This window comes from Podarcis bocagei (genome assembly GCF_964188305.1).
Source record: "Podarcis bocagei genome assembly, chromosome: 3".
In the NCBI taxonomy this organism is placed as follows: domain Eukaryota; kingdom Metazoa; phylum Chordata; class Lepidosauria; order Squamata; family Lacertidae; genus Podarcis; species Podarcis bocagei.
In genome coordinates, this window is record NC_138127.1 from 48,340,509 (window position 1) to 48,356,100 (window position 15,592).

Below are 15,592 nucleotides of genomic sequence, written 5' to 3' on the forward strand. Positions count from 1 at the left end.
CACGATGAGAAGGGGCTGTGCAGTCAGAAAGGTTTAAGAAGGCAAATTAACCGAGAAAGGCACCAGCTTACGCACGAGTAACTCATACCTATTACAATAAGAGATGGTGTGTAGGACAAGAAAGGCACCTAGGAAACCTCAAAAATCATTCACGGGTGCAGTCTCTTCCACTTGCAATAGTACGCACGAGCATCTAGCTATTGTTCTGGACCTGTGCCCAGTTTTCAAAACCTGCAAGCTTACTACTTGCTGCCTTTCATTAATTCTGCATCACAGGTGTGGCTGCTGAATCACAGGCTTCACGTATAGACTTGCAGGCCATTAATTATTCCCTGGGCTGATTTGTGTGGACTCTTCCCGGATATTATGTGAGAAGGATCAAAAAGTTTGATGTTACTCTGCCTACATGAAACTTTTTCCTTTTTTCTTTTGGGCTTTGTAGTCTTTTATAGCCTTTGTAATCTGTCTTGGAGACTTGCCAATTCTCACACACCCAGAAATGCCCTCTGAAATAAATTAGTCATTTGGATACATTTGCTCAGAGAAACTTTCAGGTTTATTCATTGCCCAATGCTAAGGACAAGTCTACTCCAGTTTAGGCCTACAAAGGAGGCATGTCCTCAAACGTGTTTATAGCTGCTAGGCTTCTCCCAGGAGTCCCAAATCTAGCCAGCAGTACTGAAAGGTGAATTGGTGTAGTTTAATGGCTAAGGATTTGTACTGTGAGGCAGGGAGGGGTCGCTGGTTCAAATCCCTCTGCAGTTATGGCCTAAATGGATAAGCCTCCATCAGGGTGAGATCCGGCAGGTACCATGGGTCCTAATCTCAGTTGACTTCAAAGGAGCTGACCCTGGCACTGACAGAAAGTGTGCTTGAAGGTGTGCTGTCAGCGCTTGTCAGCTGATAGGTCCTGGCAGCAGCCCAACTGGCTGCACTAAGGAGTTCTTGATAGGGAACTTCCCTAGTGTATTAGATGCTAGCCAAGTCTTTACCTGCCCAGAACCTGATGTCACCTGTGACATTAGGTGTTGTGCAGGCCTATGTGGTTTGAGGAAAATGGTCTCGTGGGCCTAATTAGGACCCTTGCTGGGCTTAATGATGCCTGTATGCTGGTGATTCCCAATCATTGCCATCCTTCCCTACAATGCAAAGAAAAAAGAATACCAACCCACCTTAACAGGCTGGTTTTTCTCATTACTGAATGTATCATACGGCTTGTCCATTCTAAACCACTTAATCAAGGTTGATAATTAGGAGGCCTACAGCAAATGTGTGTTTGGAACCCCTGTATATAATACAAGTTTTGTAGGAATGTTAGGAAATGGACAATCAGGCAATAAAAGAGGAAACAAGGAAAGCAGAAAAGTAGTAGGCATTGAAACTGTATTAATTCAGTGTTTAAACTACTGATAAGCAAGCAAAACAGTTAAATTATCAAATTCAGGATAGAATTCTACAGATTTAATCAATCCAATCCTACAAGGGAAAAAACCCTCCTTCAGTTTTTATGTTATGCAGTCCACCAAGGGCACCAAGTTACATGTTTAATTCAATGAGACTTAATGACAAATTGATGAACTGTGACCAAACATGTTGAAATAGTGACACTTTAAGTGACATAGGGTAAAGTATTAAAGCAAGGCACATAGGTTGAGGCAGCTAACCTATAGTCTTCCAGATACTGTAGGACTCCCAACTCCCATCAGCTCCAACCAGTAAGGCCAGTGGTCAAGTCTGATGGACGTTGGGAATCCAACAAAACTGAGAGGCCTGTAGGCTAGCCTACAGTAAAAGTATAATCTCATTAACTATTTTTCATATCTCTCTGTATCCAACACTTCATTAGCGACTCATAGACAACTATTCTTCCTTGTGAGAAAAGGATTGCGTTGGGGGTAAAGAAAAGAATCGGGGTCCCAGGGAGACACAGAATTGCTTGAAGTCGGGAGAATCTGTCCAAACAAAAATGTTTTGAAGATCATAGACTAATTAGTAGTTACTTTGGAATAAGATTTGACCCTCACATTACTGCTTTTCCAGCTTCTACTTCCCCAAGTATGCTTCCCCCATGTAACATTTATTCCTATATTTAGAAGTGACATTCTGGCACCTCAGACCAAACTAATGTGCTCAGGTGTTTGTGAGAGCATGTTGAATTAAAGTGCTGTAGTTCTTAAAGTAGGGAGCCTTACGGATTTTCAAAACGGGTTGATGGGACCAAACACCATGCGTTTTGTGACACTTTAGGAAAGCACTTTTTTGCTTTGATTTGATGAAAAAGTGGGCAAACTGAAAATGCATTGCTACCGACGGGGCTCGATGTCACAGACACAAGTCACGTCCCACGATTATGAGGAGCAAATCTGTGAACATTTTAAAGCCGCATAATTAGAACAAAAATATATGAAAGGATGGCAGTTGGGAAAGAAATATAATCACATTAATACTAATCAACACCTTCCATGTCAGCATCCAACAACTGCAGAACCGGATGACCCTGAGCAAGTTGTTTCGCCGTGTCCCCTTCATGTTTTTCTGCTGTGGGTGTGGATGCTGCTGGCTGTATGGAGAGATTCTCTGTGTCTTGTGGCATCAGGAGCAATGGCTCTGGGGGACAAACTGGAGCACATGATTGCAGATTACACGGTTCTTCAGACATTTCTACATTAGTGGCTACCAGGGCTTCAGGTGTGTCCACATTAGCGGCTATTGGGAGCATTCCCTCATGATGGGTCACCATGAAAGCTGCAGCCAGATCCTTCAGCATATTCTCATCAGTGGCAGGTAGCTCAGCAGCAGCAGCCTGGTCTGCAACAGAGGAGCTCACACTAGCCTCATTTTTCAGACCATCGTCCTGTCCACTTAGTTCTGGTGGTGGTGGTGGTTGTTCTTCCTCCTCCTCCTCCTCTTCTTCCTCCTCCTCCTTCTCCTCAGGGAATTTTGCATCTTTTATTTTTTTGTACAGCACATTCCTTTCATCCTGAAGAGCTCTGCACAGATTCTCCAGCCTTTGAATTTTCACTACAAAGCACTCATACTCCTTGGCTCGCATGGCTTTCTGTGATAGAGCAAACAAAGCGTTTGAAGGCTGCTGCGTCGACAAATGGCACAGGACAACCAGAGGGGCCAGTTTAACAGATCAAGCAAAAATCAGGAAGATGGTTAAAGAACATGGCTTGAAAAGTGACCTCCCCAATCAAGAAGTGGCCTGGCCACTTCTGCAAAGTGTTTTTCCTGCTGACACAGTCTTACAGTTCTCTGGGGTGGTTCTACAGGCCCTGGGGTCTTTATAATAGTTTATGTAAATCTTTGGAGCTGGCCAAATGTTACAGAAGTAAACATTTACTGCCAGAATGGGGGGGGGGGGAGGGAGTCAAGTCAGGAAGTTACAAACTACACGTAGCATATGCTGTTAGACTTTCACTTCTGCAATGTGAAGTTCAGATAATTTAGAAGGAGTAGAATGTCATGTTAAAACATCTCTGTTTATATTTTTTTAATTCCCTGCCTGAACCATCTTGCTCAGAGAAAATGTTATAGCTTTCTCCACACCCGACATCATCCATGCAAAGAAAGGTGATGCATTATTTTTAGTTACTTCCACAGCCCAGAGGCCACAAAACAGTCAGGAAAGCACCCTGCCCATTCATACTGGCAGCTTCCCCATCTCAGAACTAGGACCAATCTGCTTCCTCTCGAAAGCCTTACATTTCTATGCTAGTCATTCAGTTGCTTAAGCATCCCACATACAATAAACTACTCCCCCCCCCCCCGTTTATTAGCTGCCACTAATTAGCCAATTACTAAGTTAGAATTTAGGGATCCGGGTGGCGCTGTGGGTTAAACCACAGAGCCTAGGACTTGCCGATCAGAAGGTTAGCGGTTTGAATCCCTGCGATGGGGTGAGCTCCCGTTGCTCGGTCCCTGTTCCTGCCCACCTAGCAGTTCGAAAGCACGTCAGTGTGCAAGTAGATAAATAGGTACCGCTCTGGCGGGGAGAAGGTAAACGGCGTTTCTGTGCGCTGCTCTGGTTGGCCAGAAGCAGCTTAGTCATGCTGGCCACATGACCCGGAAGCTGTACACCGGCTCCCTCGGCCAATAACGACTGGACCTAATGTCCCTTTACCTTTTTTAAGTTAGAATGTAATTTCCCAAAACATTCTGCAAGAAGGTGACCATCTTTTTTTAACCACTCTTAAAAATACCCACCCCAACCCTCTGTTGCTATATTTCAAAATGTAACATTCCTGACACCTGCAAAACTTTTTAGGAAGACCCCAAAATTGTCTAGCTTTTTTGGGGAAACCTCCCCCAAAATAGTGATTTTAAGCTTTCGGAGCTGTTTCCCACTGCTTTTTCCATTGCATTGCCACACATCAAGTCAGACTGAATTGATCAATCTAGCTCAGTATTGTCTGCACTGACAGGTACAAGCTCTTCAGAGTTTCAGGCAAGCATGGAGACTTGAGACTGTTTCCATACAAAGCTGATGCTGTACCACTGAACTATGGCCCCTTTGCGATTATGAATGCTCTATGAACTTTACAATGGAAGCTGTATCAGAGAGCTATTATTCAGAACAATTTATGAGATTGCAATTTAAAATTGTTCAAGGAATGGTTTCTCACCTCTTCAATCATGTCCAACAAAGCTTTATTGCAGTTCTCAAACCTTGCTTTCCACGTAGCTGTATCCTTTTCCAACTTTTTCATTTTCTTGGTCATCTAAGAAGGGGAAAATCCGGATGGCATCAGGAACAAGCCAGCATTTACACATATCCCATGTGAACAAGTGCTGATCCCAACCTTGGCAATAGTCAAGGGTTCTAGTTTGACTTATGGCAGTACGGTTGTACCTTGGAAGTCAAATGGAATCTGTTCCAAAAGCCCATTTGACTTCCAAAACGTTTGGAAACCAAAGTGCAGCTTCTGATTGGCTGCAGGAGGCTCCTGTAGCCAATTGGAAGTCATGGATGTTCGGCTTCCAAAAATAGTTCCCAAACCGGAACAGTCACTTCTGGGTTTGTGGTGGTCAGGAGCTGATTTGTTTGGGAGCCAAGGCATGACTGTAATCACTTATCATACCATGAAAATGGGAGAACTTCAATTTGGGATCAGCTCACAAAAATCTCTGACTGTACTCTGCCCATGTTAAAATACATTTGATGGTGGAAAATAAAGGTCTTAGAATAAAAAGACATTGTCAACTAGATCCCCAAGTGCTACTTGCCTGTCAGATTTACTGTTTCCTTTTCTTCAGAGATCAACTGAAAGCCCACACATCAAGGTGTGCACACAGCAATATCTCATGTATGTGGAACACATTCTTGCCTCAAAGCAGTAACAAGTCAGTGATTTCACAAAATGTTTGTTGCAAGAGCAACACGCATCTATAATAGCACTGCCAATCCATTATAGTTCTTTTACTCTATTAGTTCTTGCTTTCAATGAATTAGTCACTTAATTCAAATGAATAACACAAACATTACAGCACCTTAATGGCAGTGTGGTTTTGTGGATAATTAACACAGGAAACAATTTACTGCTTCGAAATCAATCTTTAAGTGCTTTGCACAAATTACAAGCTGTCCCATGATAGTCTGGAACAGTGTCAGCACTGAACACCTTCTTAAAAAAAATAAAAGGGTCAGTTGTTCTGATCCATATTTATAATCTCTGAGTGAGTGATAGCTGGCAGAACAACTAAGTCATATGGAGCCACAGACACTTTGGCAGTGCGAGCAGGTACTCGCAGAGGATGCAAGGCGGCTCATAAAATACTCGACTTATGCAGCGGGAGATATCTGTGCTGCTGTTTTAGGAAGGACAGCCTGCTCAGAATGACATGCAAGTAAATACCTGTGGAAAAGTTAGTATGTCAAGAGAGTTGATCTAAATCTCTTCTCCCTAGCATACTTTCCATACACAGCAGAGCATTCAAAAAGTAGCTACCCTCTCTTACCTATTGCTAAATAATAATAGATTATCATACAGCAGGACTGACCTGATGAGAGCCTGAAGGGCTCTGTCTTGCTTCTCTCCACCTGGCTTAAGGTGGGGCCTGACAGGCTCCATAAAGGACTGTTGCTGCTGCTGCTGGGCAGAGAGGGCTCCATTTTTGTTTTTAAATTGCTTTTATTTTTTATCTATGTCATTTTATATTGTGACTGATATTAATGCTGTATTCTTAGTTTTAGATTTTATGATTTATGTGGAAATGGTTTTCCATTTGGTTGTGTACTTTTTGATGTGTTTAATTACTGCTTATGACTTTTGTTATGTTGTTATGTTGGTAATTATGTAAATCTTGTCATGTTGTAAGCCGCCTTGAGCATTGTTTTAACTATGGAAAGGCGGCACACAAATTGATGATGCTGATGATGAAATGTCTTATTCATACTTGGGCCACTAAATGCAGTTTCTGTGCTCCAACAATGTTTAATGGTGATAAGGTATACACACCTGTGTGACAGCAATGCAGGGTTAATTATTATTATTTATTAAATATCAATACTGCCCTGTATCCAATTGTTTGAGTTTGACTCTTAATGGTATCCATTGCACCTTACAGGAAAATGTCAACGTGTTTCTGATTGATTCCATAACAGAAAAAGTCTCATGTGAACCTGAAGAAGCCTCCACTACCAAAATGGCAAGCCCTCCAGAACAGATTTGAGAGACAAAATGTATTAACTGACCTTATCCATCTCTTGCTTGAAGCTGGCAAACACCTCATTGCTTTTTGTCAAGGTTTTCTGAAACTCCTCAAATCGTTCAGAATAGAGAGCAAGCTGTATTCAGAGAAAGGAAACATAAGTCACTTCCACAAATTCCGTTCATAGTTCCACAGCGAGAAAGGTGAACCCCCTGCCCAAACTTTCAAATTATTGCAGGAAGAGAGCAAGATGAAAGAGACTATAATTTTTAGCAAATAATTTATTTTATACTTAGAGAATATTTTAATCTATCTGGGGCAAATGATCTTTTGAGAGGAGGATATCAAAAACTAAAAATAGGAAAAAGGTACTTGGAAGCAAAAACAACAACAGATATGTTATTAGGTTAAAACACCAGCATCACTCAAAGTAGGTAAATAAGATGTACTGGATGCTCTGAAGCTTGATAAGGTCTGGGAGGGACCTCTAGTGGTCAGGGCAAAAGACTTTTGCATTTTTTAATGTGTTCTTTCCTTCCTTTGGACAGATTATGTCTTCTCTCCCTTATGTCTTTCAATATCTCATAAATCCAGTTCTTCTCTTACCTCTGCTATTTTGTCATAAGGGCACAGTACATAACAGGGGTGGCTCTCTCTTAAATAAATTTCTTACTGGATTAATTTATTAAAAGGGGGGGGGACTTTAGTAGCATTTGCATGATTTCACCTATTTATTGTAAACATGAAAACAAGTTATGGAATTGTGTTACTACTTTGCTGCCCATTAAAACCTTGAAATGCCTTCTCCATCTAGGAAAACTTCCAAGTCTGAGAGCATTAATAAGATTGGTACTAAGACTATCCCTGCACTCAAGTCTTCCACTTATTGTTACTTGTTCTATAGCTGACAGGTCGTGGTACACAAGAGTAACTGACTCGAAAACAGGAAGTAGGAACATCACGTATCCATTAAAAAACAACAACTCTCATCTTGCCATATGATCTGCCCCGTGTCTGCCTCCATTTTTGAGGTATGTGGTATTACAGTCAATTTCAAGCTGCCTTGAGAATCATTTGATAAAAAAAGCAGAATATATAATCTTATAAAACAAGGGAGACTTAACTTTTTCTGGCTGGGGGCTGCACTGACAAAGGATGAACTCTCCAGGGGATACATGTCAAAGTGGACTTGTCCAAGGTATAAAAGGAAGTATAGCTAATTTTTAGTTTGCTTTAAAGGGCACATTTGGAGAGGTGGGGGGTCATAAATATTTTTGCATTTTCAATTTTAAAAAACTACTTTTCTAAAAAAATGGGGGAAAGGGTGGGTTGGAAACCACAAGAAAATGATTGAGAGGGCTGGATATGGCCCGTAGACTAACCACCCATTAGAAATAAAACTAACATGAAGTGAAACATACCTAAAGTAGCTTGCAAAAATAATAAAAAGAGAACAAATAATTAATAGCCTCTGACATGGGACAATGGAAGAAACCACCAAGGCAGGGGCAGGGACCACTGGGCATGCTGGCTGGTATCCAATAAAATCTGGAAGGCCATCGGTTTCCCACTCTGCACTAAATAAATAATTGCTGGTGTAAAGTTAAAGAGAAAATGACCCAATACAGTAAAATACATAATAATACAGTAAAATACAGTAAAATAATAATATTCCTCTGACCCTGGTCATCATATGTTTTGATTCTTTCCGCCCCTTGAGATGCGACATAGTTTATGGTCAGATCAATGCAAATACTTCCCAAGTGCATGCTCATCTGACCTTTGCTTGCAGAGGATATGCTTTAATGAAGCGTGAAGCGCAAACCATATATTAAACTCTCCCCTGTCTTTAGTACATTCATTCCCACCCCCTTCAAATAAAGAGGCACATCATACAGTCAGCAGCTGTTCTTCACCTGGGCCTGGAGAACTGTCTCTTGCTCCTTCAGCATTTTTGCTTGTAGTTTCCACTCTGCAGCTTGGTTAAGTAGCTATGTTTGACACAAAAGGAATAGCAGTGGAATACGTGGACTTTTCATTTCAGTCAAAAGTCCTTAGAATCCAGCATTCATCTACTTGTAAAGCGCTCTCTCTCTCTCTCTCTCTCTCTCTCTCTCTCTCTCTCTCTCACACACACACACACACACAAACACACACACACAAACACACACACACACTCAGTGCATACCCCTAAACATGTTGTGAATCTAAGTTTGGCCTCACTGAGGGGCAGTATTTCAGTATGAGTAGGAAAATGAGAGGACCCCTAAACATTTTTTTAAAGAAAAAAAGCACTGCACACACTACTATCTTGGAGGTGCCACAACTATGATGTAGAGCAGAAGGAAAGAGGCAGGGGGCACCAAATTTTTGCACTGCTGAAATTTGAGACCCCAAGGTCTGCCATTGTTAGCATTCTAACTTTCCAAACAACTGCTGCAAAAGCTAGAGCAATGAAGTGAAGCAATATACACAAGGGCTGTTTTGTGTGGCTTTCAAAATGATAGGTGTGTGGGGTTTTTTTTTACCCCCTTCACCAGTGGTTTTTTTTAAAAAGTGAGATAAAAATAAAATCTTTTGGGAGAATTACAGGTTGGTTGTGTTTAACGGTATAAAACAAAATGCTGAATAGCCTGAGGGCCAAGTCGGGCTTCAGGATAGTCATTTATCCTGCAAACTGTCTGGATTTTGACACTGCTTAAAAATTTCATCAGGCCTTCCCTGTCACATATTCCAGCAGGGATGCTGAAGAAGTCCAGCATAACTGATGAGGCAGAAATAATTTTTTCCAGTAATCTGTTGTGGCTCACTAAACAGTCGTTCCCCCCCCCTTCTCTGGTCTTATTGATGTCCTGTAGCAAATGTATTTTAAGTTATCCATAAATATTTATTTTAAAAAACAGCTAGGAGTTACCCTGCAATAAAAGCAAATGTTCAAAGCAGTGTTTTAAATTAGCATGATTTTTTTTATTAAAAAAATCAAAATAAAAAATGCAGCCTGAGGTAATCTTCAGAAGCCAACCTGCTCAGCCAAACACAAATATTGGTATTTTTTATTAATAAAACATGAAGCAGAAACGAGGAAGGACTCAAAGCAGAAACCAATTCGTAAAGAATACAGTACAGTGCTACTGAATGCAGTTTACACGCATAAAGCTTGTTCTTCAGCTCTTGCCCACTCCTAGAATTATAGAAATGTCCGAAGAATCTTGTTAAAGTTGAACTGCTCCAGGCTAGGCTTAGCACAGCCTCAGTGGGACTGCTCTGATTCCCTTCTGCCTGAACTTTCCTGTCTAAACTGGCATTCTAATTAAAAGACAGGGATGTAGTAAATAACTCTTTCAGAGAAGAACTTCTCGAAACTTCTTATGACCACAGACAATTTTCATTGCTCCAGAAAGGCGCTCTGGCCTAATTTCAATAAATGGGAATTCACAAGACATGGACAGAGGGAAGTTGCCAGTTAGTCAATGGAACCTGGAGTTCATCTGCAATTCTAATAAGCTGATAGCACTGGTGTTGAGAGCAAATGTTGCTGTGGCTGTAGGTAGCAATGGGTCATGCAGAGCCTGTCAATCCCAAGGCTGCCCAAAGAGCCTGGAACTGTGGCGACTATCTAGCACCTTTGAGCCTCAGGGAAAAAATATGTATAATTATAAGCAACATTGGGGGGGGACCTAACTGCTTTGGGGAGCTAGATGAATTCAGAAGGCTAGCAAACACCCCACTCACAAATTTATAACCTCCAGTCATGCTTGAGACTGAGTTTACAACCTCAAGGTTCTGGACATAAAGTTCTACCAGGAGTCACTAAACAACCAGAAGAGTGCTGCAGTCGTGATTAAGAAGTCAGCCTGCTTCTATCTACTGGTTCACATATTGTCTGAGGCAATACCAGTAACAACATCCACCTGCCCAGGTATTTTCCAGCAGCCTTTTCCTGTGAAACCAAAGCCTGCAGACAAAACGCTTAGCACCCCGTCAAAATGGAACTCCTCCCCTTTCTAAAGAAAAATTAGTAATGACGCATCAAGCTGGGTTAGTAAAATGAAACTGGAATTGGCTCCCTGGAGTGACCCCCTTCATGCGAATGCTGAAGCTGGTTCGGTGGCAGCAATACCTGTCTGGATGAATGCATGCGGTCATGGCCTCCACTTAAATCTAGACCTGATCTTGGGGATGAAGTATAATGCTGATGGTAACTGGTTACCTGCTGTATCAGTGCTAGATCAAGCCCCTCTGTATGGATACTAAGCTGGTTATCTTAGGGAAATTTGGGTATATCTTGGGGCGGGGGTGTCTTTCTCTCAGCAGCTAAGAGTAGTTGCCAGTTTTGTAATGATAAAAGGTCTAGGGAGCTCTTGAAATTCATGATAACTAGGAAAAGGGGTGTGCATCCCTGGAAAATGTTTCCTAAGGCATGTTTTAAGTTGTAAGGATAAGAGTACTGCATTGAACATTTGAGTTTTTAATAATATGACGAACACGACTAGTTGTACAAACAGCCAGTATGCCATATGAGTGAGAACAGCTTCCCCTATGCCACAGGGAGGCAGCAGAGCTATTCCATTGTCTGATGGCTCTTGCTTTCAGCCTTTGCTTTTTGCTCTCAATTTGTCCTCTGAAAAGAAGGCTGCTTCCAGATCACCTGTTTATTGAGCAGACATCAGGATTTATTTGCCAAAAAAAAAAAAAAAAAGCGTGGAGAGGTTAGACACCGCTGGCTACTGACCATTCACTCCGATTTGTTTGTGGGTAGGTTATAATTCAGTCGGGGAGTACTTGACTGCACAGAGCAGAGATGTTAAAGGAGTCTTGTGTTTGCTAAGCTTCATGCTTATATAGCTATAATTTCCAAGTGCCCTAGTGCACAAAAAAAAAAAAAAAACCCCACAGCCAGTGTAGCCTAGTGTGAAGAATGCTGGGACTGGGAAGATCTGGGTTCAGAATTGTCTCTTGGTCATGGATCTCACTGGGTGCCTTCAGGCTAGTTCCTGTCTTGGTCTAATAGACATCACAAGACTGAAGTAAGCAGAAGCATGGATAACCGCATGTGTACCCAGAGAGCTGTAGGATATCGCTATGGCAAACAAACATAATTTCTCATGGGGGCATCAGATGCTTGAGCAAACTGTAGGCTTGTTTGCACTGGCTTCAGTCTGCCCTGAGCCCACCTGACTGCTCTCTAACTTACAACCACTCCAGTGGTGAAACTGCTTGTCAGCTTCCCCTTCCTTCGCTTCAGTGTCAACTTTGTGGAACAGGGAAGAGAATGGAAGCAAAACTAGAGTTAGCTGCCTCTGCCTGCCATTGGTTCAGGCGCCCCCTACTCTTCCTCTCTGCCTTCTGCCCTACCAGGCCCAGTGGCACCGGCTTGTGTATTGTTACAGATTTTAAACCAGGGTGGATCCCACTCAGTGCTAAGATAGGAGGCCACTTGTCTCAGTTCAGACCAGGAACAAGTACTTAAAATGGGAAGATGGCATTCCAGACCTGCGCTTGGCCTAAAGGGAAAAATAAAGCTAAAGGCAAGTACTTACATATTCCTTCTCTCGCTGATGTCGTTCCTCAGCTTCTTTCATCACTTCCTGCGACTGTTCAAGCTTGGCATCCACCAGTTTCTGCTGAAGTTCCCTGTGCTTAAATATCTTATCTAGGTGCTGGAAGAAAACACATTGCAATGCATTTTGTTTGTAGTGATTTCCCTGCCTATAGAAATAATGGATTTTTAGAGTTTAAAAATTCCATATGGAATTGCAGTCCTTATGCACATTTATCTAAGGTTGGCCTGACTGAATATAGCAGGGTTAACAGTCAAGTAAGCATGACATATTTAAATGTTGGGGCTTCTGCTCCTGCTCACTTTGCTCGCCAACTCTGCTTACCCACCATACCCTGAACTCTTCCCCACACAACATCTTAAACTCCAACTGTAGCGGCTGCTGAGATGATGCAGGTGGAGCTCTCCGATACAATAATAATAATAATTTATTATTTATACCTCACCCATCAGGCTGGGTTTCCCCAGCCACTCTGGGCAGCTCCCAACAGAATATAAAAATACAACAATCTATTAAACATTTAAAGCTTCCCTAAACAGGGCTGCCTTCAGATGTCTTCTAAAAGTCTGGTAGTTGTTTTTCTTTTTGACATCTGGTGGGAGGGCATTCCACAGGGTGGGTGCCACTACCGAGAAGGCCTTCTGCCTGGTTCCCTGTAACTGTTACTTGATTGACTTCTTGGGTCACTGACACTTAACTGAAAGGGGAGGAGTGAGTCATGGGAGTACAGTGGTGGAGGCAATCTGATGCTCCTGCTGCCATTTACTGCACCAACCTCCCTCCCCCCTTGGTTAGGGGCAGCAGCCAGTGATATTGGGAAGGGAGTGCTCCCTTTCTCCACCCACTCCGTCCTCCTGCCTGCCTGGGCCTGGCTCACTTCCTCTGCTCACCTCTTCACTCACTCTTCCTGTTTGGACCATGGGCCACTAGCTGCCAGGGTGGGAATGAAGGGCAGAAAGGCTTTCTTCCCTTCAGTCCCTGCCACCTTCTTCTGGGGCTTCTCTCAGCAGCGGCAACAACAAGGACATTTCCCCCCTTCATTCCACCAGTGGCAGCAATGACAACAGGAAGATCCTTGGAAGACCTGCTTGGGTTGACTGCTGTGCCTGGGACTTCTCAGGCTTCCCAGGCTTCCCTCACCCTGTTTAAACCTAGCTGCCACATGTGCACTCAGTCACCAGCGTGACAACAGCCAAAGGCAAATATTTTATAGTAAGGTAAAGTTATTTCAAAATTATTAATGTCTTGCATACAGACAGTGCCAGTGGAAATGAAACCTAGTGATTTACGGTAGTTTTTCAAAACAAGGTATCTAATTTAGATATTTAATTTAGATATTTAATATCTAATTTAGATATTTAAAATTTAGATTTTAGATGCCCTGTGTATACCCAGTATGGAGCATACTCCAATAAATAACCAAATTAATAAGCTACTAATTTGTGCTCCAAAGCTGGGCATGTAAGGGGAGAAGGATTCTTGGTTTGCATATGTCTTTAGAGATGCTTTTTGAAACTTACCTGCAGTGAATGGGTGGGTGAGCATATACACTAAATAGCTATGCTGCTTTTTGCCAAAAGCTGAATGCACTTGCAAGAGGAATGAACAGAGAAGACTAGAAATTACGGCAACAGATCTGGCACAAGTTAGCCTTCTGCAGTATTTGTATGTTGTTCTCACCTCCTCTCTGACTTCATACTGATCTATGATACTTTTCAATTTCTCTGCCAGCTCACTGTTCTCCTGGCACAACTTCATGTTCCTTTCACTTTGCTGCTCAATCTGCCCCTGGATATCGTTCAAGGTGCCTTGGAAATGATTAGTGATCTCCTTCCTTTTTTCCTCATCCTCTCTTGCTCGCTGAAGGGTCTCCTCCTGTAATGCAATATTCCAATAAAAGCAAATTATATTATTTCCATAGGAGATAATTAGCATCCAGATTTTTGTTATTGTAGTGAATGAGTGAGAGACACATCCTTTTGCAGGTGGGGGGATTTGGGTGCCCTTCAAACAGGAATGGGAGGGCAGACGAAATAATGACTTTGGGGGGCACATTCATTATTGCGCCTCATTTACGATATTGAGATTGAAATGTTTCTTGCTCTGATTTGAGGGCTTAGAATTTGCAACAGCAATGAAATAAACGTTACAAACTGGTTTCCCTCCCTTGTTGTCTCTGTATATGTAAAAAGGAAGGGGAAAGCTTTCTTAAATTTTATTTCTTTCATTGGGAGTAAGCACCACAGAACACAGTGGGATTTCTTTCCAAGGAAACCTGCACAGGATTGTACCACTATGCAAGTTTTCCAGTTCTGTTTTACTGAGTTTAAAATATTGATGGTTTTATTTCATGGTAAGTGTGGTAAATCTTTGAAGGCGACCTTTAGGACGAAGGTCAAAAAACGGGGTAAACATATGTGAACATATGCATAAAAGGCAACATTTGTCTTCCTTTCTTCACCCTCTTTCCCCCGCACCCATTCCTTTTCTGATCCATGAAGTCAACTTTGTAGACACACAGCAGGGCTGGAGAACTTGTGGCGCTCCAGATGTTGCTGCAGTTCCAGCTACCTTCATCTCTAGCCAGCACAATGATGGGAGTTGGAGTCAACAGCATCTAGAGGGCCACAGGTTCCCCATTCCTACCTTAGAGACTGTAGAGATATGACAAGCACCCACCCTTTGTACAGGTGTGCACTACTTATACTTTCTAGAAACAAGACATTTTTGTTTCTACAAACTGTTCCATTTATATGAAAAAATTGGGTGTTTATTTGTAGTGCTTTTAATCCCACCTCCAGTTGTTTTGTATATTTTTAAAATCTTTTTAGTAGATTCTTATTGTTGGATTGCAAATCACTTGGAGAGTTACGGTATATAAAAGGCAATTCACAACTTAATAAAACCACCACTGCCATATACTAGACCAATGGACCCTCCTTGCCCTGTCACATAAATGAGGTGATAAAGCTGACAAGTTCATTTGTAGCAGATTTGGAAAAAGCAATCAATCAATCAATCAATCAATCAATCAATCAAAGAGAGGTTGGATAGTTCTGTCCTCTGATGGGCTTCATGCTAGCAATTTCAGCAGGAATACTTCTTAGCAAGATCTTTTGCATTTCTCAAGAAAAAGCCAAAGGCTTCATTTCAACAGGCTGGTGATCTTTTGTTAAGACTCACTGTGTCTTCCAAGTTGAATGCAAGCAGGCAGAATCACTGAGTTCAGTGGAAACCACTCCCTGGAAATTTTATATAGGATTGTTCTTCCAGTGTTCCTAATAATTTGGGTACTACGAGAATGCCTGTGACTCCTCTTGGGAACATTGCTTGGAGAGCTTTCTTGATGAGCTCCTGCACTTCAAAATTGAACACTG

General features: G+C 42.1%; 1 protein-coding gene across 1 annotated transcript in view; it reads right to left on the minus strand.

The window, feature by feature from the left end:
• Window positions 1-1,369: 1,369 nt before the first annotated feature.
• TXLNB (taxilin beta) overlaps window positions 1,370-15,592 on the minus strand; it is a 30,278-nt gene continuing 16,055 nt past the window's right edge. The window contains exons 5-10 of the mRNA XM_081187887.1: window positions 13,896-14,090; window positions 12,195-12,314; window positions 8,571-8,645; window positions 6,698-6,790; window positions 4,629-4,724; window positions 1,370-3,058 (exon numbers count right to left, since the gene is read on the minus strand). Coding sequence (XP_081044013.1) covers window positions 2,447-3,058; window positions 4,629-4,724; window positions 6,698-6,790; window positions 8,571-8,645; window positions 12,195-12,314; window positions 13,896-14,090 — 1,191 coding nt within the window. The 3' untranslated portion in view covers window positions 1,370-2,446. The remainder of the gene's footprint in view (window positions 3,059-4,628; window positions 4,725-6,697; window positions 6,791-8,570; window positions 8,646-12,194; window positions 12,315-13,895; window positions 14,091-15,592) is intronic.